The sequence below is a fragment of the Ictalurus punctatus genome, chromosome 26 (genome assembly GCF_001660625.3).
Source record: "Ictalurus punctatus breed USDA103 chromosome 26, Coco_2.0, whole genome shotgun sequence".
Taxonomy (NCBI): Eukaryota; Metazoa; Chordata; class Actinopteri; order Siluriformes; family Ictaluridae; genus Ictalurus; species Ictalurus punctatus.
In genome coordinates, this window is record NC_030441.2 from 6,764,984 (window position 1) to 6,791,981 (window position 26,998).

The 26,998-nt window shown below is 35.3% G+C and overlaps 2 protein-coding genes across 6 annotated transcripts; one reads left to right on the plus strand and one right to left on the minus strand.

The window, feature by feature from the left end:
* Window positions 1–4: 4 nt before the first annotated feature.
* LOC108258920 (OX-2 membrane glycoprotein) lies at window positions 5–8,092 on the minus strand. 5 transcript variants are annotated; one of them, XM_017457935.3, is made up of 6 exons: window positions 7,934–8,092; window positions 7,553–7,697; window positions 2,667–3,008; window positions 1,188–1,484; window positions 946–1,050; window positions 5–274 (listed from the first exon to the last, which is right to left on the minus strand). In XM_017457935.3, exons 2-6 carry the CDS (start codon window positions 7,620–7,622, stop codon window positions 243–245), a joined length of 846 nt encoding a protein of 281 aa, XP_017313424.1. In that variant the 5' UTR covers window positions 7,623–7,697; window positions 7,934–8,092; the 3' UTR covers window positions 5–242. The 5 variants fall into 5 exon arrangements, with proteins under 5 accessions (XP_017313424.1, XP_053531970.1, XP_053531971.1 ...); XM_053675995.1 differs by adding an exon at window positions 5,491–5,938 and having other exon boundaries at window positions 7,553–8,092; XM_053675996.1 differs by lacking the exons at window positions 7,553–7,697; window positions 7,934–8,092 and adding an exon at window positions 5,491–7,533.
* Window positions 8,093–8,742: 650 nt separating this feature from the next.
* Window positions 8,743–15,364, plus strand: cnpy3 (canopy FGF signaling regulator 3). The gene is made up of 6 exons (XM_017457942.3): window positions 8,743–8,981; window positions 9,281–9,407; window positions 9,549–9,645; window positions 10,635–10,757; window positions 13,057–13,174; window positions 14,356–15,364. Exons 1-6 carry the CDS (start codon window positions 8,882–8,884, stop codon window positions 14,607–14,609), a joined length of 819 nt encoding a protein of 272 aa, XP_017313431.1. The 5' UTR covers window positions 8,743–8,881; the 3' UTR covers window positions 14,610–15,364.
* The last annotated feature ends 11,634 nt before the right edge of the window (window positions 15,365–26,998 follow it).

Below are 26,998 nucleotides of genomic sequence, written 5' to 3' on the forward strand. Positions count from 1 at the left end.
AGAGTTTAGTTATTTATGTAAAATTTATTTAGATTAAATAAATATTTATTTAAATACATTTACACAATAATTTAACAAAAAAAACTGTTGTAAACAGGCAATGAGCATTTTCTGTGTATAAAGTGCTTTCAAGTCCAAAGTTATGTGAAGAGTGCAATACGAAATGTCATTTTTTCCAATGTATCATACAGCATAATGTTCAGAAAAGTGCTGAGAAGAAAACGTTTAACTGTCCAGGTATATCAGGCAACCTCAATAAGGTGTTTTTGATGTTCTGGGAAAAAAAAAGAAGATAAGATTCTATTAGAAGCCTGCTCATGGCACAATACATTAAAGGGTGTGGAAAAAACAGGTTGGCTGTTGACTGAAAAAAAATCAAGACTTGCTCACTTACAAATAGCTCTATTTAATCTGTTCAATTCAAAATACAGCTCAGAAAAAATCTAAAACCTGCAGTCCTAATCATACCTAGCAAATACCTCCAGGATTGGAGAAATTGAAATTTGATATCAGATAACTATATATTAGTATACTGCTGTATGTACTGACTGTGGTAGATGGCTTATTATTATTAATATAATTATTAACAACAACAACAACAACAACAACAACCACACACACACACACACACTGATGCCACTTCCAGATATTGCCTTCAGTGCATTGTACTTCTACTTCTTCTACTTCTACTGATGTGTCCACTTTATCACATCAAACTTTGTAAAACTATTTAAAAACAGAATGTGTGACTATTACCATCAGACAGAACCAGCAAATAGAAATTTAGATTCCGTTTTAGAATTAGAGATCATGTGTAAAATTTCTTTGTTAATGATTTTTTTTTTTTTTTAAACACAGTTTCCTCCAGATATTTTATGCTTCAATTCAGTTCTAATTCAATCTAGTTCAGCTTTTCAGTGAGGGGAAAAATGTCATGCTACCTACTTTTCCTCTTCTGGTGAAACAGAATAATAACACAACTGGCAGAAACAACACAGCTGATCATGACGACAGCAGAAAATACATAAGATCTGGATGTCACTGGAGTCCCTAAAAAGGACAAAAAACATTAAACTGAGTTAAATACAGGGGATTTTCAAAGGGTGGGAAATTAAGTACACAGTTTTTTCAGGGTTTATTTGTTAGAAGAAATGTACATGCATACATGTTTAGAAACCTGCTCTTACCTTTATCAATCTGTTTCTCCACAGTGATGTTTTCACTCTTCTCTATATTGCCACTATTAGCCACACATGTCACATATTTTCCACTGAATTGTGACTGTGGAATTGTGAGGTTACTTGTAGTTGTGACTGTACTGTCACCATTCAGTACTGTGAAAGTCTCTGATAAGTAATTGCTCAGTTCTTTTTCTCCAGACCACCAACTGAACACCGGTGTAGGTTTACCAGTGGCTGAGCAAGCGACAACTGTGTCCTTCTCCTTAAGTTTAACTGGAAGCTGTGTTGTTATTTCTGATAAACCTGCATACAGATAATAAGGATATTAACAGACATATTCTATTTTTTTTTTTCATTAAAAAAAAATAAAATCTGCTAATAGTGCCAAGATGCCTTTTGTCTAAACAATTTTGGAAATAGCAAGTTCTATGACATAATTTCTGGAGTTTTATTTTGAGCAATAAATCATCTTCACATAAAGCAAAGTCAAAAGCCTTACATTATGGTTATAGCAATTTAATGTTACATTACTGCGTTATACGTTCTGATTTGTAATACCTTTGACCTGCTGAACTTGAACTACAATACCACTGCAATCTACTAAATGAGCATTAATCCTGCAGTGTGCCACTTTATATTTGATCTGTGTATATACAATAATATAATAGTCATATAATAATTTGCTAAGATATTTGGATTATCAGACAGCATGTTTTGTTTTTATAATTTTTAAAAATGTAAATTAAAGGGAAATAACAAATGCTTGTTTGTTATTTTCCTTCATATTTGAGTCTCAAGAGTCCGTTTAATTTAACAGATACAACTGTAATGCTTCAATGTTTGAGTTTTTACATCTCTTTTATTTAGACTTAAAGTAATTATTAATATTATTGAAGTGTATAATGTTGTGATCAAGTCATTTTTTTAATTTTAGATGGTAATTTTTCATCTTCTTCATAAAAGCACAGCAAATGTACAAAATGTACAAAAGACAACTAAAGATTTTTTGCCTCTAAGAATGGGTTCTACTTGGATCCTTCTGATACGTAACCAGTTCCCAAGCATAGAACCATTAAGGGTGTAGTGTATAAGACCGGAGAACACAATGAGAATGTGAATATGGTCTAATGTCTAATTCAAATATTATATGCTTAATATAATATTTGTAATATAGCATCCTAGATGGATTATTATTATTATTATTATTATTATTATTATTATTAACAACAACAACAACAATAATAATAATAATAATAATAATAATAATAATTATTATTATTATTATTATTATTATTAGTAGTAGTAGTAGTAGTAGTAGTAGTAGTAATTATTATTATTGTTTATTATTATTATTATTATTATTATTAGGTTTCTATGAATTGTGTAAACACTCTTTACTGCTCTGGTAATCCTGATCTAGTAAGTATCCTTACCCATGATACAATTTTTGATTTGTCCACATTAAAATAATCCAGAAGAACCTACCTTGCACAGTGAGGCATGCTGTCTCCCTCTCGGTTCCGGACGGATACACACTGAAGGTGCAGACATAGCAGGCTTCGTCCGAGAAGGTCACATTCTTTATCACGATAGTTGTTGTGTGGACTGACGCCACGGTGACAGTCACTTTGCCCAGGAACGCATCGTCCACTTGGGGTTTAGAGCGCTCAGTGAACGTGACCATATTGCGCAGGGTGCCATCATCTCTGTGTTGCTGCCATATGACCTGCTTCACTCCAACAGCGCCCGGAAGCTCGCACGAAAACGTCGCGTCCTGCCCGAGTGACACGTTTAAGTCCTCTCTCTTGAGTATCCCCGCTGAGCAAGCTGTAAAATAAAGGGCGATTACGATGACTTAAAATACTACTACTACTACTACTACTAATAATAATAATAATCTACTTTCATTCGTTAGTAAACGTTTAGGGTTGGTAAATAACAACTAAATCACGTATAACAGCGTAAATACCCAGTGTAAACAGGCTTAAGAAAACTGAATAATCCAGCATCGTGTTTCTTCTGTCGAGCACAATAACTCTAAACATTAAACTAAAAGCAAACGGATGCCCTGTAGACTATTTAAGAACCACCCAAACTGAAACCAATGACTCATGATTACAGTTTCCCAGCTATTAATAAGGAAAATCCCACTGGTTACACATGACCCTGTGATGTCGCTATTGTCATCTTCCTGGCACAGCCAATGCTGTCTCTTATTGATCCATATGTGCATCTTGAGCATGATGCATTGAACATGTTTAATATGTGTATTACATATTATTCTTACACAAGTTGTGCACTTTTAAAATACTGTACAGTGTGCCATTACAGAAAACAAAAACACTGCAGCATGAATTCCATAAATATTGATTACAGTACCATACTAGCAAACTATCAGTAAGATAGCAACTGTAAGTTTACAGGATAATTTTTTATAGTGTAGCTAACAACAGATTACCATAAAACACAAGGGCAGTTAACATGCAGCTTGCCATCTATGGGCAATTTAGCTTAGCCAGTCCTCCTACCTGAATGTTTTGAGAGGAAACTGGGGAATCTGGGAAACCCATATGGACAACATGCACATCTCCACACAGTAAACAAAGCTCACGGAATCAGGGACCCTGGAGCTGTTAGGTCACAATTCTACCCAGTGTTCCATGGTAAACAGTAATAGAAAAGACAATTGTGAGAAAAATTTGTCACTTTAATTGAGCTAAATTGTGAAAAATAATTGTGAACTAATTTCAAAACTAAAAAGATTTGAATTTGTTAAATTTGCTTTTCTAAAAAAAAGCTCTTTGAAGTCTTACTAACTGGCACTCAGTGCTACTGCCAGTGGGTTTCATAACCAGACAGGTAATGCATATGTTAATTCATTGTAATCTTATAACAATGCAGTAACAATGAAAAGCAAGGACAAATTCATTAGCATTAACGAGGTCATAAGATTTACAGCTCAGTGATTAATGAGGGTAAATCTTAGAACTGAATCATACTATCCTGACAGAGAGAGAGAGAGAGAGAAGAACTGAAACTAAAACTGACTCTGTGGTATTCCCCATTGTTCGCATCAGAAGCAGCAATGTTTGCTATGATCAGGGGATTTTACATGGAAGTTTATTCAGGGTTGTGTAGTGCCATATATACCCAGTACTTTCCAAATATCAAGATATGTCAATATCAGTTGACAACAAGAAACTACAACTCAATTTTGACAGTAATCACAAGTTCAATATGGCAGACGCCGACATTATCACCCCACCCACTTCAGACCAATGTTTATGGGAAGTGACCATAGATCTGGCATGACTGGAAGGGCCTTCTGTAACCATGTGGCTTTTGCTTCTGTTAAAACCACAACCAAATGGGGATGCACTTATTTACTTCATTTCCCAATCAGTGAGTCTAATACTTAGCTACTGGGAAAGTAACTTAAGGAAGTTACAGGAAAGTTTAGGAAAAACAAACAAAAAACCCCCAAAAAAGAAACATTCAATTCAGAGTCATGATCATGGAAGCAGTAGGCAGAGGTCCATCCAGAATATGATACCAGTTCCGATCAGGGTATCACATATACATACACGTTCACTCACACTGACTAGCAAATCAGAATTATTTACATGTGGTAGAAGAAAATGAAAGTGCTCGGTGGAAGACTACGAATATGGGGCAGGAATGCAGGAAGGCATTTTACATTTGGGAGCTGGAATTTTGCTACTCATACAAGTGGCATGAGCACATCACCATAGAAATAAAGTCAATTAATTTTTCTTTTAACAAGATTGCATGTTGGGTACAATAATTATACCTTAGGACAGTTGAATTCTCAGATCAGAAGCTTCTGATTAATTTTCTTTACAACTGCAACAAATAATATTATATTAATATGCTCATTCTAACCCATGTCAGTCCTATAGTCTCATATACAGTGACGTATGGTTAAAGCTCTGCATAATCTAAGCCTATTAATACGCAGATTAAATGTGTTGTTAAATAACAATGAAAAGCATATACATTGCCCTCCACTAATATTGGCACCCTTGGTAAAGCAAAGAAGGCTGTGAAAAATTGTCTTTATTGTTTAAATTTTTTATCTTTTGTTTAAAAGAAAATCACAAAAATACTCTGCTCTCATGGATATCAAACACATATCCATGATTGCAAACACGTCACAAGTTTAGCCAAAAAAACAACAAAAAAAACTTTGTTAAATATATGTCTGCCACAATTATTTCCACCCTTTTAGTCAATACTTTGTGCTACCTCCCTTTGAAAGATAACAGCTCTGAGTCTTCTCCTATAATACCTGATGAGGATGGAGAATACATGGCAAGGGATCTGAGACCATTCTTCCATACAGAATCTCTCCAGATCCTTCAAATTTCAAGGTCCACACTGGTGCACTCTCTTCTTCAGTTCACCTACAGGTTTTCTATGGGTTTCAAGTCAGGGCACTGGGATGACCATGGCAGGACCTTGATTTTGTGGTCAGTAAACCATTTTTGTGTTGAATTTGATGCATGTTTTGGATCATTGTCCTGCTGGAACATCCAACCATGGGGTGAGAACCAGATCCCATTTGAAGTTCCAGTAGTGTCTGGCAAACTGAAGACGCTTGAGTTTGTTTTTGAATGAAAGTAGAGACTTTTTTCTTGAAACCCTTCCAAACAACTTGTGGTAATGTAGGTAACTTTTGATAGTAGTTTTGGAGACTTTCTGACCCCAAGATGCAACTAACTTCTGCAATTCTTGAGCTGTGATGTTTGGAGATTTTTTTAACCACTCAAACCAACAAACAAACAAACAAACAAACAAACAAACAAACAAAAAAAAAAACACAGCTTGTCATCTTACAGAGAAACCAGAAAGCACAAACTCCTCTGTCCTGAAGACTTGAATATTGTGGCTGTTCTGCAAAATTAAATTTAACTATGAAGAGTCAAAATTTGCGATGTGGGTTTAATTAATAAACTGAAAACTGTGACAACTCAATTTGTATACAAATTCAAAAACAATTCAAAATTCTCAAGTTTGTTTTGTCTCTTTGTTTAATTGTTTGTCTATATTATTATTATTATTATTATTATTATTCATACTATTATTATTATTATTATCATCGTTATCAAAATTATTATTACTTTTATTATTATCAGAATCACTTTCTTGCCTGTGATCTGGTAATACAATATATCTGTAAGCTCACTGTTCATTAAGATGTTTCTATTTGTAGTAGAAACCATAGATAAATTGGATGTCATTAAAAACATTAAATAACAGCAGTTAAAGATGTTAGTCCCATTAAAGACGACAGTCATAATTTGTATTATATTACAAATTATGTCCAGAGCATTATTCTGTGTGTTTAAGACTTTTCCTCCCTTCATGTCAAGTCAGAGTGGACACAGAGTGAACTTCTCAGCCAAAGTCAACATGAAAATATTGAAACCATATTGCTGTTACAAATCCAAATCCAAGAACTCTACTAAATGCTTTTATTAATGTGAGCTGATCACCTCACTTTCGGTTTTTCCTTGTTCACATGAGAAGCCTCATTTTCCAGTCTTACGCACCTAATATTTCTGTGTGACAAACTTATTTACTCTTGGTCTGTTTTTAGCATACCTGCACTTTCTGTATATACATTTTAAAACTCCCCTTCAGTTGAACATCTCGTTTTTAGTCACATACCGTATGCACAAATGTGTGATGAATGGCCTCCAGTGGTAGAAAGGCAGACACAGACCTTTCTACAGAGACCACTTCCAGTTTATCCCAATGACTGCATGCAGTGTATTGGTGGACTTTGTAACAGGGAGGCAAAAGTAAAGCCAAATTGGCTCTGCGGTCCTCTAGTGGCTGGCTGCAGTACAACTTTTAACACCAACCATTCTCATTTTAGTGAACGGAAAGGACCTAAACTTACATTTTAAGTCACATCTGAAAAAACTATTTTTGAGAATAGTGTTCTGTCATTTTTACAAGTTCAGTTGACCTTAATATCTCCCACAATAATTTTCTTTGTGATAAATGCATATTATTTGATGATCAATAAAAGGACATGGTCAATGAGGTGATTGACAGTTATAGTTCTCATGAATGTGCATGAACTTTCCAACACACACCTAAAGCTTATCAGTTCTGTAGCAAAACCAAGTCTAGTAAGGCTTGTTTTAATAATAATAATAATAATAATAATAATAATAATACTTTATTTTTATATAGCTCATTTAAAGCAGCTTCTCAAGGCACTTTACACAATAAGAAAATACCAATAAAATACAATACAAAGATAAAAACACAAAACATACAAAAACAAAAAAAAACAGACTTTAATACAAAATGGTTTAAAACATTAAGAAAAAACTAACCTGAAAAAGTTGTTGGGCTAACTATTGATTGGGTAGGTGGACGTGCATATTTGCATTTAACAGGAAGCATATCAATGTAAGAGGAACAACTCCATATATTTTATTCAGGAAGTCGTGGAATGCAAGCAAATTTATCTGTCTGTACCTGGTTGGGAAGAGTTAACAGAGGAACAAAGTGGAGAAAGTGTTAACAAGGGAACAGACAGTGAAGTTTATGGTGAACACTTCCAAGTTCGTTGTTTTGAGGAGGAAACTATACATCACATTCCTTAGCTAGCTGGCTAGCTCGTTGCTAAGAGAAGAAGACAAACGATGGAGGCCTCCATATTTTTCTACTGCTACGAATCGATCACTTACGAGGTAAGTAGGATGCAGCCTTACCCTGCCATTTGCAGGTGTCCCATTAAGTGTGTTAAACTTCATGCGGTCCTGCACAGACCGGTGGTTGACTTGAAGCAGTGCATACCGGTTAGAATTTTTGTCCGACTTGAGACCGTGCCGACGCCACATCACTTTAACGTATGGCATCAAAGTACCGCGATAGCTATACGAGAGCAGCTGCATGAGCGCTGACGATGACACAGCTAATTCACGATTGGTCAGACTCACCGCCAACAACGATGACGTGATTTTCATATTTATTCTGACACTTTCATTTCCGCTAAGGCTCACAAATCCGTATTTTTGTAACAGTAAAAACCCTTTTCGTGTGATCTTAATGTTATATTGTGTCATGTTTATTAAAATAAAACTGATAAATATACATATAGACCCAATTTTATTGTTGTTTTTTTTTTTTAATAATACAGGCTTATGTTGAACTTTCTTCTTCTACATACAGGCACTGCATTAACCTAACCTATTCAGTGACAAGTGTTTCTGGATGCTACATGTAAAATTCAGACGTCCGACTTGACGGCAACACCCGCTGATCGGTTACTATGTTCTCTCTCGCGGACACACTCGGTCTTTCTCGGGCACTTTCGGACACACTCGGTCTTTCTCGGGCACTTTCGGGCACTTTCGGACACACTCGGTCTTTCTTGGGCACTTTCGGACACTTTCGGACACACTCGGTCTCTCTCGCGCACTTTCGGGGGAGGGTGGTGGTCGGGGTTGCGTAGCTCTCCCTCAATTTTCTATAGGCTCTGCGTTGCCACTTCGTCCGCTTTGATTGGTCTTGAGTGTAGGAGGTCTGTTTTTGGACAGCGCAGTTGCGGAAGTGAATGCTACAGAACTAGGGACTGGTTAGAAGCCGATAACGGCAATCTTATTTATCTTATTTGTATTTAAAATAAATATATAAACACATAGAATACTGTGTTTGAAATGAATGTGTTGATTTTTATAGCATTAATTTTCGTAAGTACACAAGCGGCTCGTAAAAGTGACGACGATGACTGGGTGCATTTACCGAATAAATGTGAAGGTAGGTTTGTCCAGTTCAGGATCCCTGGCTGATTAAAACCTTTCTTATGTGGTGGTGAACTACCACCCTTCTGTTCGGTAAACATTCTGTTTAGTCTGTTAGCTTTTCTACCAGTTGTTGAATAAACACCTGTGAATGTTAGCATACTGAGTGTAGACGCAGCTGTGAACAGAGATATTCAAAAGGAGAAGTGGGACCAGGCTGTGTCACACTCAAGTGCTTCCTCTTTAACCGAAGACGAGTTGTTTAAAGCGGCTGTGTAAGTTTCTGTGCGGTGCCCTGTTGATTTTATTTTACAGTATGTAAGTTTTTGAGTATTGAGATGAAATCCGCATTAGAAGAAACAGGGAAAACGAAAGAAGTGATAGAGACGAACTACCGTTTCTTGGACGATAAAAGTGCACCACCTATCAAATATGTAAAATCGTAAGTGTAAACTTTCCTTAACATGTTTTCATAGCAGACCTTTACTGTCATAAACAAATCGTTTCTATAATAAACTGTGAAGCACTATACCTCTGTGGACTGAGGTATAACTCAGTGTGTGTGTGTGTCTCTGTCTTCCAGTGACATTCGATTCATAGAGGTAATGGAAAGTGTATGTTCAAGGATCCTGCAGTACAATTTACACAAAGAGAGAGATGGCAGCAATCGCTTTGCAAAGGTGAGAGACATGGAACTTACAGTTTTTACAACTGCTGTCACCGATTTTGTTTGGCAGCACATTCGCTTTTTCCAATCCCTCATGTGTTAACAATATTATTTACAACATTAAGTTACTGTGTGTGCAAATAAACAAACAATTTTTTTTTTGTTTGTCAAAATATTTGCTTGTGTGTTCTGAATTCTTGCACAAACATAATGCCATACAATGTATGCCCAAAATGCTCTACAATGATCAAAACAATACAAAACCATCTCAAAATAAGCTCATTCCACAAAAGCTTCAACACTAGTGTTCTTGTAACAAGAATACTTTCCCAGTCACAACATGATAATCTAAGAAACCCAACTGTTGGCATTAATGCAGATACACTATTTTACATAAATCTATGCAGTAGTAAACAGTTATTTGATCTGTATGTTGATTATTATTGTAATTATTTTATTGGGTTATTTAGTATTGTAATCATTGTATTATTCTTTGGTTGATCTATACCATGTATACAAAACACTTTACAACAGAAGAAACATTACACAACTCTTACAAAACTATACATTTATATAATCTTTAAAACAAGTGTCCTGTAACATAGCACTAATTCAAAACATAAGATAAAATCAACAGAAAAATATTTTGAAAACAGCCAAAAGGGATGTACAGCTCAAAAGTTTGTATCAATAAAATTTTTCTTATTAGTATCTACATTTTTAAAACCCACTACACTAAATGTCTTGCTGGTACAAATTAAATTTCTTGTCTTCACTTTTTCAAAGGATATGTAACATTTTGACTGTAACTAAAACATAGATTAGTAAATCTCTCCTCACTTTCCTAGTTAACAAAGTAGTGTTTGTTTGTACTTTCTATAGATTTGTAGCTGATTTTACACTATAAAATGTGTATAATGTAACAGGTCTGGTGGTGTATAATGGTATAATGGGACAGTTTGATATTCAGTACAGTTTCATTTTCTCTTTTTCGGTGTATAGGGTATGTCTGAGACATTTTCGACCTTACATAACTTAGTCCACAAAGGAGTGAAGGTTGTCATGGACATTCCTTATGAGCTGTGGAATGAGACAAGTGCCGAAGTATCTGACCTCAAGAAACAGGTATGTATGAAACAAACATATATGAGTAAATGTAAATGAGCAGTGGTTGCTCAGTGGTTAAGATGTTGGGCTATTGATAAGAAGGTCATGAGTTCAAACCCCATCACTGCCGAGCTGCCACTGTTGGGCCTTGCAAGGCCTTAACCCTCAATTGCTCAGATGTATAAATGAGGTAAATGTCAATGTCAGTATGAAGATGTCTCTGGATAAGGCCAAATGCCATTAATATAAATAAAATCGAACTGTAAATGGCTAATACTCTACGCTCTCCATCCACTTCATCATGTGGCATCAGCGCAATGCAAAAAAAACATGCAGATTCAGGTCAAGAGCTTTTGTTAGACCTGTTATGCAAAATTCACTTTTAAATGGTGTTTGAACAAAAATCTGTGTTGGCAGATTGTACACAACCACCCTACAATGGTAAAAATCCACCCACTCATTTTTTTATATTCCCAATAAATCATAAACAGTGTCTCAAAATGAACCGTTTTCATTTTCGCCCAAACGTAACGTCACGTTGGAACAAGCCCCGCCTAGGGTCTCTGCCCTATTTGCATAGATCCTCCCTTGAGTGAGCTGCACACAGTCCATCATGATTTCCGTGCTGGGACAGCTACAGTGATAATAAGAATGTCTCAGCTTCTTAAGCTTTGTAAGTGTTCTGTTGTTGGCTGTAAGAATGAACATAAGAGTTCTCATCTACTCCCGGCATAAAAGCCACTGAAGACGCAGTGGATAAGTTTTATTTTTGAAGGAAATGTGCCCCAAAAATACCTAAATTTGTGTATGTTTGTGCGAATCATTTTACACCAGACTGCTTTGGAAATGAGGGTCAATACAAAGCAGGATTTGTTAAAAACTTGATTCTCAAGCATGGATCAGTACCAGCTATTCGTGATCCAGCTTCATATGCAGAAGTCATAAGTATTGCACTTAATATTTTGTGAACGTTTGCAAATTTCCTTTCCAAATGAGCTTGTTAGCAAATTCTATGGCTAATGTGGCTAAAGTTACCATTGTCCCTGCTTGTATTCACGGAGACCAGAGCTATATTGTCATTTTTATTTTTAACCAGAAAACGCCTTTATTATGCACAATACAGTAAGGTGCATGTCTTTTTGAAAATTGTGTACGTTTTGTACAAGCTGTAATGGATCATTTACTGTAGTATTTGAAGCACGAGCTCTAAAGGCAGAGCCCTCTTCTGGAAAGGTGGTGGGGAGCAGCAGCTCATTTGCATTTAAAGAAACACTCAAAAACAGCGTGTTTTTGCTTCCCCAAAAAGGGGCATTTTCATCATGGTATAATAATTGATCCGTGGGGTATTTTGAGCTGAAACTTCACAATCACGTTCTGGGGACACCTGAGACTTATATTAAATCTTGTAAAAAGGCTCACTATAGGTCTCCTTTAACGTCCACCTCAAATATGAGAATGGGGAAGAATGTGATCTAAGTGACCTCACTGATTTCAGTGACAACAGCAGAAGACTACATTGAGTTCCACTCCTGTCAGCCATGAACAAGACCCGGAGGCTATCATGGGCACAGACTCACCAAAACTGGACAGTTGAAGACTGGAGAAAGACTGGGTGATCCCCCCCCCCCGTTCTAATCTTCAACTGTCCAGTTTGGGTGATTCTGTGCCCATGATAGCCTCAGAATCCTGTTCTTGACTGATGGGAGTGGAACCCAATGTGTTCTTCCTCTGTTGTAACCCATGCACCTCAATGTTTGATGCTTTGTGCATGCTGAGATGCTTTTCTGCTCACCACAGTTGTAAAGAGTGATTATTTGAGTTACTATATGGTTCCTGGCAGCTGTATCCAATCGGGCCATTTTCCTCTGACTTCTCTTATCAATAAGGCGTTTCCACCCACAGAACTGTTGCTCACTCTGTGTTTTTATTTTTATTTTATTTTGCTCCATTTTGTGTAAACTCTAGAGACTGTAGTGTGTGAAATTCCCAGGAGATCAGCAGTTTATGAAATGCCTAAACCAGCCCTTCTGGTACCAGCGTCCATGCCATGATCAAAGTCATAGAGATCACACTTTTTCTTCATGCTGAGGTTTGATTAAAATTAACTGAAGCTCTTGACCTGTATCTGCATGATTTTTGTTTTGTGCTGCTGCCATATGATTGGCTGGTTAAATGACTGCATGAATGTGCAGTTGTACAGGTGTTCCTAATAAAGTGGATGGTGAGTGTATTTGTACATGTCTGTATTAATGACATGCAGCAGTATATTATACAATAATCTATTGCTCTGGTAAGACTCTTTTTCTGCCTTTCTTAGTGTGATGTGATGGTTGAGCAGTATGAAGATGTTATTGAAGACTGGTATAAAGGCAGCCAGGAGGAAGACCTAATGACATACCTGTGTGAGAAACATGTTCTGAAAGGACAAGACACATGTAGGTTATAGTGCATAAAGCTCTTTTGCATTCATAGATATTACAATTTTTAAATATACATACATGCATGAAACATCCAATAAATTTAATTTAAATTAAAGTAGCGTCCCTAATTCATAACAACTGATATCAAGCTTTTAGTAGCAAAACCACAAGGTCTCAAGGTCAGATCATGCATGAAGAATGAACCTTCTTACAAATCAGCCAAGCACTAAAATTAGTGTCCTTGATCAACCTTGGAATCCTTGGAAATCACTGAGCCATATGGTTAAGGTTGAAACCTGGCAGAATTAATTAACAACTGTATTAGTGCTAGAGGCATAAACAAGTTTGGGCGGCTGTGGCTCAGGTGGTAGAGTGGGTTGTCCACTAATCGTAGGGTTGGTGGTTCGATTCCCAGTCCACATGACTCCACATGCCAAAGTGTCCTTGGGCAAGACACTGAACCCCAAGTTGCTCCTGATGGCAAGTTAGCGCCTTGCATTTCAGCTCTGCTACAATTGGTGTGTGTGTGTGTGTGTGTGTGAATGGGTGAATGAGAAACCAGTGTAAAGCGCTTTGGAACCGCTAAGGTTAAAAAAGCGCTATATACACCAAAACAGAAGAAATCATTATGGGGGAATACTTATTCACAGCACTGTAGATGCATCTTTTCATTTCATTGAATTCACTCTAATACAACTTTTAATTCAAAAGCCTTTCATGTGCTGTTGCACTTTTAAATTATATATTGTATTGTCACAGTCAAAAATAACTTTCACTTCTAAATCTGAGAAAGTGTTTAATATCGAAATAGTATTTGGTAACTTTACTAAAACAGAAAAAGTTGAAAAATGAGGCCCACTGTTTTTTTAACTTGGCCATTTGCAAGTTACTGGCTGAAGTTCAAAAGATTCTGTTTTCTTGTTCTTAATTATTTGATTGTACTTCATTCTTTATTTCACATTTACATATTAGTTTGTGTTTGACAATGTGTCTGATTCACTTAAAATGAAAATCACCCACCATTATGTCACATTTATGCCACACAATGTAAAAACTAATCCAGGATGCAAAATGAAGATAAATGGATTGATGGATTGATAGATGGATAGTTAGATAGATGGATGGATGGATGAAGTCTACATTTAGGTACACATTTAAAAATTAAACACATTTCCCACCTTTTTGTTTACCTGAAGCATGTCTAAAAGAAATTTGGGCTGAGAAGAAAGGAGACCCTGCAGCCATTGCACAAGACAAAAAGAAAAAGAAAAGCAAAAAGAAGGCAAAAGGTGGTGAGCATAACCAGAACAGGGAGAAAAAGGTAAAGAAAAAGAAAAGTAAGATGCATGATGCACACAGTGAGGAGCAGAAAATGGAAGAGAGGGGACATACATCAGATGAGGAGATACAAAGGAGTGCCCCTCTTCATCAGGAGAGAACTGAACTCTGAATTGTGACCCTAATTTCATTCATATCTTGTTTTTGTCCTAGATCATCACATCTGATGAACATTTATGTGTGGTTTGCCATAAATTGTTAAAACCTCTGAAGCGTGGTAACCACCCCCCCCCCCCCCCCCCCCTTTTTTTTTTTTTTTTTTTTTTTTTTTTTTTTTATAAAGTGTGCATCTTTTCTGCTCAGTTAAGGTAAAGTACAATTCTAGGTCAGGTGGAATTCTTTTCCCCATCAGGATGCCATGATGAGCATGGAGAGACTATTTAACATGTTGATTTGGCCTCATTAATTACGGAAGAGTTAATATTACTTTTATAAAATTTATTGTTGCATGAGCCATAAATTGTGAATTGGGTTTTTTTTTCTTTACAATCTTTATACCTTTGTGGAAACCTTTACATTTCAAATGTTTAGTTTAGTAGAGATGCATAGTTTAGTCATAGTTTAATCCTTATTCTTTTGCTGTGGACTAAAAACCTTTGAATAATGCAGTCACAGTTTCAGGTCAGTTCATTTCTGTATTAGTTTGTCAGTGTTATTTTGGATGACTTCTAAATGCATTTTTTTTTTTTTTTTTGTGCTTTGGCTATGAAATGCTGCTACTCCTAAAGGAAAAAAAATGTGTTGTATTTTAGGAGGAAAAAACTTACAAATGTTGCATTTTTGTAGGTGGTTATTCTACTACATCTGGTATGACAGCTTGTGTTTTTGATATGCAATAAACAGTGATAATTGATCAATAGAATAAAAGTTATGGTGAATTTGTGCTCTCAAAAATAATCTGGTGTGTTAATAGGAGTAGTTAATGCATGGCATGTAATTTGACAACACTGAATCAGTAGTTTTTGGTTATTAAAACTCATTAAATATATAGGATGTAAGAGAGAGATAGTTTGTATATATTGTAACCTTAGTTTTGACAGGTATAGGTCAAAGGTCAAAAAGATACACATTCTAACTCTCTATATCTAGATCAAAGGTCATGATCATAAAAATATTTATAGTTATGTTAAATCTGGATCACATCTATTCGTTACCATACATGGTACGGCCATGTGTTTTCCACCCCACACACATTGCACATGTTCTTTCTAACACTCTGTGGTAGGTCATAAAAATATATATAGTTATGTTAAATCGGGTTCCCATCTATTCCTGACACAAACGTTACTAGTTATGTTAAATCGGGTTCCCATCCATTCCTGACACAAATGTTACTATACATGGCACGACCATGTGTATTATACATCCAAACAAAAATATGACACACACAAACACACTTTATTTTCACATTATTTAAAAGGAATTTAAGTGTTATGTACTAAATTACCATAATTATGAACACAAGTTGTTAAGTTGACAATCATTTTTAAAATTACGTTTCTCCATTTAGATTGTCTTCAGTAGAATGCAGTCTTTTAAACCAGGAAAAATGACTGCCTTTAAGTTTTATAACAATAGTAAGTAAAATCCAGCGTGATTTACATTACAAATTTCATACGTAACATCTCTGCAGGATTTATAGACGTTAAAGCACTGAATGAAATGAGCAATATAGACAAAAAAGAAACACTCTGTGTCTACTACTTTTATCTCTCTCATAGACCTATCCACAGTCCAAAGGCTGTGGAGCTAGAAGGCTACGTGTGCGAATGACAAAAGATTTTAAAAAATAAAATAAAAAATGTATCAATACATGAAATTAGATTACACAATGTAGTTGAGGTTTACATGAATAAGCAGAAATGTAATCATGCTTATCTTTCCTATAGCACAAATGAAAAGCAATCTCTAGATGAGCAGATTTGTCAAATGAAACTTTTTCCTTCTTATCCACTGCTACGGTAAACTAAAGTGTAGATATTCAAATTACACTGCTAAATATGACTAGCATTAGCTATGTGTAGTAGTGCAAAATAGTCCATCAAATGTATTAGCAGGTGTAGCCTATACACGAGTCCACTATTGGTCATATCACTATTGAGAACATGCCCCCAATTCATTGCTTTAGTAGAATTTAATTGTGAGTGAAATGATACTCACATTGTAATGTCCTTAGTATTTGTTCAGTCTACAGGTCCTCTAACACTCTGTTAAATGAATAAATGTAAATGTACTACAACGTAAATTTTGTTTTAAATCAATTAATGCAGAAATTACACACAATATTAAGTTGATGTAATTATCAACATTATTATGTCAACACAACTCATCAAAATAATGTGTACAACTTTAAATATTTAATTAATTCAATAAATTAGAATTTTTATCTTGCAACCACACATTAAATTTAGATTGTGGGGGTTTGTTTTGTATAGCTCCGCTGTTAGAAAATACATGATGGTTGAATGTGAAAATAAATTAGCAGAATGTAAGCTTGTGAAATAAATTAAACTTTATTGATTGCACTTTTGAGAAAATGGCATGACTTTGAATAAAAATTTACTGAAATAAATACTCTAAAACATTGATATACCCGAAGAAATGTAAAAAGAAAAAAAAGTTTTTACATACTTTCTAAATAGGTCCCTTTAGGAGGTAAACGTTTTAAAGACGTTGTTTTATAAGAAACGCGCGTATTACATGCCTTCTAAACCTAACCCTTTAGGATGTAAAATGTTTAAAGTGCTGCTTAAAAGAATCGAGAGTTTTGTTTTACATTTATGAGCTCTGGTGACAGTGTGTGGGTGTGGGGGTGTGCGTGCGTGTGTGTGGGTGTGTTAGAGAGAGAGAGAGAGTCATGTGTTTCCTGGGGGTTTGCTGACCAGAATGCTTACAGTGTGTTTATGTTAATGAATTAAGGGACGAGTCGTGTGTTTCAGGGTTTAACGATCCCTACCAATGTGTACATTTGTGGTTTAAGTGAATCTTTGTTTCTGAAATTACTTCTGTGGTAATTATCAGTTTGTGTAACTAATCTATCAGAAAATATTAGACCTGGTGACTGAATGTGGTAGATGTATTAGAATTTTGGACATGTTATGCATGTGTAGCTCCCTATGTGTATGATCTATGTGTAATCCTTCTGTCAAGAAATGAACAGACTGAGGTTTGTGAAATAATTGAACTAATTATTGGCTACGTTGTTGAGAAAAACACTGTGATGTGTAAAACATTTCTACAGTCCTTCAAGGCTGTATGATGTCGTTGTTCTCTTTTACTGAAAGAAAGGTCAAAACCATCAGTGTTATTCGTTGTGGAGACTGAAGTGACAATACGTCTGAAGAAAATGAAAATATGTATTACATATCCTACCTTCTAACCAGATTAATTTAAGGGTGAAAAAAACTTTTTTACAGACGGTGTTTTAAAAGAGTCGTGCATTTTGTTTAAACTATAAACAAGATTTCAGAAAATGGTTCGCCAACGAGGATACTTACACAGAACTATCGCTAAATGCATAAGCTTTTGTCTATGCTTTGACATCCCATGTCCCAGCAGTACATTTATGACCTCTGATGACCATGTGGGTGTGCGGGGGTGGGTGTGAGAGAGAGAGAGAGACACAGGTGTTCTTTCGGGGGGTTTTGCTGACCAGAATTCTTACAAACGTGTTTGTTAACGAATTAAAGGGAGTCATGTGTCTCAGTGTTAAAATAATGGTTAAGACGTCGTAGTTAAAACACAGAAGAAACTCTACAACTATCTGTTACAATGTCTGCTCCGAGAAATCCTAATACCCTTAGAAGATTGCTGTGTATTCACCAACAAGAGGACCTGTTGAAATGAGAGAGGACCTGACTTTTGCTCCAAAAAATAAATAAATAAATAAATAAATAAACCAAGAGGTTAGTTTGACAATTTATTAATGAAGGTAATGTAAAGACGTTGTTGTTTAACCCTGAGCAGGGCATCAACAACTCCAAGGATCGTGTCTTAAGTCCAAGGTTTTAGTTAGGAGGTAGAAAAACATTTAAAGATGATGTTTTAAAAGAAACAAGTGTTTCATCCTTAATGGTAAAAAAGAAAAATGGTTGTACTCCAATATAAAATAAAACGGCGGAGACACACTGAGTACATTTCTGTTCCACAGTCTATAAGGATCCCCAAACTTCATGTAGTGTGAAAAATATATACACCCTCCGTGACTACGTTACTTAAGGTTTAAACATTTTAATTTTGTGATGGCAGCGAGACAAAACGGTTGTGCATTTGGTATCTGGTGATTTTAGAATTAGGCCCCAAATGTCAAATATGTTTTGTGTATGGTTTCGTCAGGCAAAGATCACGATGGTTTGGAAAGAGTATACAAGAGTAATTGGGGTGATCTAATGCTTAGGACTTGTACAGTACTTCAACTCGGGAACGTCCCACCATGGCGTTCAGAGAGGCATTATCTAAGGTACAGGTGTATATAATATAGATCAGATCACCAGTCTGTCTTTACCCACTCCTGATCTGGGGGTTCGGGTGGGGGGGGGGATGGGAATAACAGTTCAGGCATATTTCCAACAGAACAGAATATTAGACATTTAGTGTAAACTAGTGTAATAAAAAAATCTCTGAAATATTTCAGTGAAAATAGTGGTCCATATTTAATGCATTATATTAGAAAGGATAGTACAGTCTTTGTTGATCAGTTACCAACTCATACTTTATAATAATTTGTTTAGGAGCATCTGAATCTGGCAAATAACTTTTATTGCATTTAGGCATACAATAAAAGTTAATAAAAAATTAGGAAGAAATGACTTGTGCACTACTGCTGCGGATATTAAGTCAAACCATTTTGTTCAAACTTCAGCATGACCCATAGAGAAGCAGAAACTTATGGCACCTTATGAATACCATGTGAAGGATTACGTTGACTTGTCCCTTACAGTTACAAAGACATGTCCTTGTGCAGGATCACCTTCGCACCAGCATCGATCCCCTCTTCTCCCATTTCAACGTATAAGAAAAGGCAAAAAGTAATATAAGATGTATAAGAATATATTTATAAAATATAACACATTATGAGGAAGAAACATAAAATATTATTTAACAAGGTCTGCCATTCAGCCCTCTTAACTGTAAGAGCATTATCAGTATTGTACAGCAGTTGGGGACAGTAGTTAGCTTTCAGATTTCAGATATAAAACAACTTTTTGAGTCACAGTGCCAAACTACTGGTATTATATTTGGATCCTTCTTTTTCAGCATGAAGGACTGGCATTTATTTAATAGACAGATGGTACAGCCATATACTTGGTCAGAGGATTTAGGAATTTCTTTGAGAAAGGTTCATTGTTTTTGTTCTTTTATCATAGCTTCAGTTTGTATACTTACTTTGGTTAGTGACTTAAACTGTTTTATTAGGTATTGACAGATTTCATTAACAGGGAACGATGATAGGTGAAGATTAAGTTGGTATGCGTGTACAAAATAAAACTGTCTATATGTATATTTGTCTGCTATGTATCTGTTTAAACACTGCTGTAATGGCGATATAAAGAGAGAGAGACACCCATTTACTAATTCATAGAGCCCCTTTCCAACTTTTCAAGTTCGTTATACATTTTTCTTTTCAAGCATCGTGTTCAGACATTGCAAATCATCAGTCTGAAGGTTAAGGGTTACTTAGATTTTTGCTTCTTCAGCATAAAAAAAAATATAAACATTAATCTTTTATTAAACTCAGAATCAATATAACTATCTGGTTGTGATCATAATAAAAAGCAACGTGAAAGGTGACTTAATTCCCATTGAGATTTCTCTATGTTCTATATGACCTTTCTACAGTATATGCCATTAAGTCCTAGTTTCCAGCCATCATTACAGCACGGGAGAGGAAATCTCGTTTATCAGATGTGTGATGTACGTCTAGACAATCTGATAACAAACTACACACACAACATTTATGTTGAGAAAATTCAGATTGATCTTTGTTCCCAAATAACATTGGATCAGATCCATAGTTTACAGCATCTGTCCCACACGTATTTAATCTGTATTACGAGTACTGAACAAGTTAGAGGAGGAGAAAATGTAGATTTACTGTTCATTGGAACTTTATTGTTTATTTAGATCTGTCTTGATTCATTTTCATATTCATATCCTGTGTCTCTCTCTCTCTCTCACACCCACCCCCGCACACCCACATGGTCATCAGAGGTCATAAATGTACTGCTGGGACATGGGATGTCAAAGCATAGACAAAAGCTTATGTATTTAGCGATAGTTCTGTGTAAGTATCCTCGTTGGCATACCATTTTCTGAAATCTTGTTTATAGTTTAAACAAAATGCACGACTCTTTTAAAACACCGTCTTTAAAAAAGTTTTTTTCACCCTTAAAATAACCTGGTTAGAAGGTAGGATATGTAATACATATTTTTATTTTCTTCAGACATATTGTCACTTCAGTCTCCACAACGAATGACACCGATGGTTTTGATCTTTCTTTCAGTAAAAGAGAACAAAGACATCATACAGCCTTGAAGGACTGTAGAAATGTTTTACACATCACAGTGTTTTTCTCAACAACGTAGCCAATAAATAGTTCAATTATTTCACAAACCTCAGTCTGTTCATTTCTTGACAGAAGGATTACACATAGATCATACACATAGGGAGCTACACATGCATAACGTCCAAAATTCTAATACATCTACCACATTCAGTCACCAGGTCTAGTATTTTCTGATAGATTAGTTACACAAACTGATAATTACCACAGAAGTAATTTCAGAAACAAAGATTCACTTAAACCACAAATGTACACATTGGTAGGGATCGTAAAACCCTGAAACACACGACTCGTCCCTTAATTCATTAACATAAACACACTGTAAGCATTCTGGTCAGCAAACCCCCAGGAAACACATGACTCTCTCTCTCTCTCTAACACACCCACACACACGCACGCACACCCCCACACCCACATACACACACACACTTCAGATGTGTAGGACACTGTGTATAGGCCTACAAGACATTGCCCGGAAAATGTGTCTTCTAGTTTAAACAAAACTCTAGATTCTTTTAAGCAGCACTTTAAACATTTTACATCCTAAAGGGTTAGGTTTAGAAGGCATGTAATACGCGCGTTTCTTATAAAACACTGTCTTTAAAACGTTTACCTCCTAAAGGGACCTATTTAGAAGGTATGTAAAAACTTTTTTTTTCTTTTTTTTTTTCTTTTTTTTTTATATTTCTTCGGGTATATCAATGTTTTAGAGTATTTATTTCAGTAAATTTTTATTCGAAGTCATGCCATTTTCTCAAAAAGTGCAATCAATAAAGTTTCATTTATTTCACAAGCTTACATTCTGCTCATTTATGTTCACATTCAACCATCATGTATTTTCTAACAGCGGAGCTATACAAAACAAACCCCCACAATCTAAATTTAATGTGTGGTTGCAAGATAAAAATTCTTATTTATTGAATTAATTAAATATTTAAAGTCGTACACATTATTTTGATGAGTTGTGTTGACATAATAATGTTGACAATTACATCAACTTAACATTGTGTGTAATTTCTGAATTAATTGATTTAAAACTAAATTTTACGTTGTAGTACATTTACATTTATTCATTTAACAGAGTGTTAGAGGACCTGTAGACTGAACAAATACTAAGGACATTACAATGTGATTATCATTTCACTTACCATTAAATTCTACTAAAGCAATGAATTGGGGGCATGTTCTCAATAGTGATATGACCAATAGTGGACTCGTGTATGGGCTACACCTGCTAATACATTTGATGGACTATTTTGCACTACTACACGTAGCTAATGCTAGTCATATTTAGCAGTGTAATTTGAATATCTACACTTTAGTTTACCGTAGCAGTGGATAAGAAGGAAAAAGTTTCATTTGACAAATCTGCTCATCTAGAGAGGGCTTTTCATTTGTGCTATAGGAAAGATAAGCATGATTATTCTGCTTATTCATGTAAACCTCAACTACATTGTGTAATCTAATTTCATGTATTGATACATTTTTTATTTTATTTTTTTTTAATTTTTTGTCATTCGCACACGTAGCCTTCTAGCTCCACAGCCTTTGGACTGTGGATAGGTCTATGAGAGAGATAAAAGTAGTAGACACAGAGTGTTTCTTTTTTGTCTATATTGCTCATTTCATTCAGTGCTTTAACATCTATAAATCCTGCAGAGATGTTACGTATGAGATTTGTAATGTAAATCACACTGGATTTTACTTACTATTGTTATAAAACTTAAAGGCAGTCATTTTTCCTGGTTTAAAAGACTGCATTCTACTGCAGACAATCTAAATGGAAAAACGTAATTTTAAAAATGATTGTCAATTAGCAACTTGTGTTCATAATTATGTTAATTTAGTACATAACACTTAAATTCCTTTTAAATAATGTGAAAATAAAGTGTGTTTGTGTGTGTCATATTTTTGTTTGGATGTGTAATACACATGGCCGTACCATGTATAGTAACATTTGTGTCAGGAATGGATGGGAACCCGATTTAACATAACTAGTAACGTTTGTGTCAGGAATAGATGGGAACCCGATTTAACATAACTATATATATTTTTATAACCTACCTCAGAGTGTTAGAAAGAACATGTGCAATGTGTGTGGGGTGTCTGGAATACATATGGCCGTACCAGGTATGGTAACGTTTGTGTCACGAAAGGATGTGATCCAGATTTAACATAACTATATATATTTTTATGACCTACCACAGAGTGTTAGAAAGACCATGTGTGCAACTTGTGTGGGGTGGAAAACATATGGCCGTACCAGGTATGTAACGTTTGTGTCACGAATGGATGTGATCCAGATTTAACATAACTCTATTTATTTTTATGACCTACCTCAGAGTGTTAGAAAGAACATGTGTGCAATGTGTGTGGGGTGGAAAACACATGGCCGTACCATGTATGGAGACGAATGGATGTGATTCAGATTTAACATAACTATATATATTTTTATGACCTACCACAGAGTGTTAGAAAGAACGTGTGCAACGTGTGTGGGGTGGAAAACACATGTCCGTACCATGTATGGTGACGGATGGATGTGATCCAGATTTAACATAACTATATATATTTTTATGACCTACCACAGAGTGTTAGAAAGAACATGTGTGCAACGTGTGTGGGTTGAAAACACATGGCTGTACCATGTATGGTAACGAATGGATGTGATCCAGATTTAACATAACTATAAATATTTTTATGATCATGACCTTTGATCTAGATATAGAGAGTTAGAATGTGTATCTTTTTGACCTTTGACCTATACCTGTCAAAACTAAGGTTACAATATATACAAACTATCTCTCTCTGATGTACAAGTTATATATATATATATATATATATATATATATATATATATATATATATATATATATCTTGTAATTTACATTTCTAAAACATATAGCAGCACAATTATCAAAATGCAAATTAGTCTGCAGTTAAAAGAGAGTGCTTATAGACCTTAACCTTGGACTTTTTGAAAGGAAACTTGGCACCAACAAGAGATTTGTGAATTGAAATAATGAATGGGATTATAAAACTCCTTCAAGAAGGAAATCCAATACAGAGTGTGGCAAAAGATATTGGTTGTTCCCAGTCAGCTGTGTCTAAATTTAGGTGCAAGTATAAGCAAAATGGAAAGGTTATAAAAGGAAAACATACGGGTCGATCAAAGAAGATGGCAAATTGTCAGGATAAAAAACTCAAAGCAATATGCCTTGAAAATAGAAAATGTACAACAAAACAAATGAAAAACAAATGGGTGGAAACAGGAGTCAGTGTTTGTGACAGAACTGGAAGAAATTGGCTGAATGAAATGGGATTTACGTATATAAAATTCCAAATGAAAACCAGCACAAACACCTAAATAGAAGAAAAAAAGGTTACAGTGGGCTATAGAGAAGCAAACATGGAGTGTGAATGGTTGGATGAAAGTAATATTCAGTGATGAATCACGAATCTGCATTAGCCAAGGAGATGATACTGGAACTTTTGTCTGGTGCCGTTCTAATTAAACATATTAAGATGACTGCCTAAAGAAAACAATCAAATTGCCCCACTCATAAATGATATGGGGTTGCATGTCAGGTAAAGGACCAGGGGAGACCTCAACAGTTAATGCACAGGTGTACATTGAAATTTTGGATATGTTTCTCATTCCATGGTTAGAAAATAGGTTTGGTGATGATGAAGGAATTTTTCAGGATGATGATGCATCTTGTCACAGAGCAGAGAGTGTTAAAGCTTGGAGAACGTAACACTACTGTCTTTAGTGTTTTAATCTTATGTCTGTGCTTTGCCTGGTTCACCTTCCATGTCCTGTGCTGTGCTCACTTGGCTCTCCCTGAGAGATCATTTATTTTCTTTCTTTTTCCTGTTTCTATATCCTGTACATATTTTTGTTTTTTGAAGATAAGATGCCCTATGAACATGATCTGCATCTCTTCTTTGCCTGTATAATCTGTATAATGTCTCTCTGCAGCAGTCAACTTTGCTATAGCTGACCTCTCAAACATGCAATAATTCCTGTTTAATTATTCTAACATTAATTAATAAATATTGAAAAATTTGAACATTTTTGTAAACATATATTTAAAAAATAATAATTCTCATAAAAGGTTCATTTTCTAAGATGGTGGTAATATCATCTTGAAAACATACACCACTGATCAAACTAAAATCAATAAATTATACCATTCAATTATTGTTCAATAGAACAATAGAAACCTTTTACATAAACATCAAACAATGTAACACCAATTACATGTAAATTGCCCATGTGAAAAAACTACATTTTAAAAGTAAATGAATTACTTTTTTTAAAATTGGAGAGAAACTCACCATGTCCACTTTTGAAGGCCCGGTTCTACCTCCAAATTTTGACCTTGGAATTACTTCTCCACAAATTTTTGTATATTCAAAATAAAGGTTTTTAATACTGATAATACAAATGACATGAAATCAAGAGACAGATTTTTCTAAAATTATTCATATTATTAATTAGTTTTTTTGTTTTTATTTTGTACACATTTGTTAAACCTTGCACTAATGTTTAACATAAGAAAACAACATGAGTAAAACATAAACAAAAACTGGAGATCGTAAACCTTCCATCGTCATGCTGAAAAAAACTCCTCAGTGGGGTTAAGGGAGAGTATGGTGGGAGATATTGGAGTGAAAATTGGGGATGTTCATGAAACCAGTTTTGGAACAGAGCCGATCGGTGGAAAGAAACTTTTTCCCAGATGACAATGTATCTCATCTGCTCTGCATCCCTTTGGACTTCTGCTGTGACAATGTTGTGTAGTCTATCTAAAAATGTGAGTATGTGGGCTGTGTTGTAAGGACCTGATTTGGTATGGCGGTGGAGGACCTCATTCTGGTTACATTGTAACATTGTACAGGTTACATTGTAGTGATTTTACTGTAGACAGTAGAGAAAAGTTGTTTTTACCTGTGCTCTTATAGAAATGTCCAAATTATTGTTGCAACAGTATATCTGCTGAGATTGGGCTGAACTCCCTGTCCAGCCTCACTCAATGTCAACCCATGGTCAACCAATGTTGCTCAAATCCCATCTGATAAATTTGGACCTCGTCTTCTTTGTCCACATCCTTCTCCAGGTCTACCTCTTCCTCTTCCTACCCCTCTTCCTCCATAAGTTCCCTCTCATCGTCACTCTCCCTCGTCCACTTCCTCTTACTGAAAGTTCTGCAACATTGCCTTCCATTGTTTTTGAAGACAGATAAACTCACCTATTGCCTATTTATTGTGCTATGTTTGATTGTTGAGTTTACAATTAAGCACCTTAGTGTTTGTACACGTGACAGCCCTGTTTGATCAGTTGGTTAATATGTGTGGTATTTTGGAAAGCAGTACCTTGAAATAGCAAAGAAGTGACATCATATTTGATTTCTGTGTCTAATGTAGAGAAGTGTGTTTAGTGTTTTGCAAAACATTGTGTGTAGTGTTTTGCAAAACATTGTGAGGCTGAGAAGTGCTTATAGTTGTGCAAATCTGGGCTGAGGTTTAGCTCCTTGAATGTCGGGTTTCACTGTGTGTTATTTTTAATCTGCGTGTGTAAGCAATCGTAAAAATTGTAATAAAGAATCATATAATGATGCTTTTAAAATGGGTTTTTGTGGGGTTTTTATTTTTATTTATTTTTTATTTTACATGACTGAAATGTCAAGGGACATGTTTGTCACCATATCTTCATAGTCTTTTACGTTCTGTTAAAAATACTATTGACTTTTGAACCAATGATTTAAATTTTTATAGTATTTTTTTTTTTTTTTGCTATTTGTCAGATATAAGCTTTCCCTTTTAGCGCCATGGAGTTATTCTACCACCTAGTGGCCAAAACTAGGACAACACCCAAATAGAACACTATTGGTTCAGGAATCAGGCTGCCTTATGCTTGTGGCAGGAGCAGTGA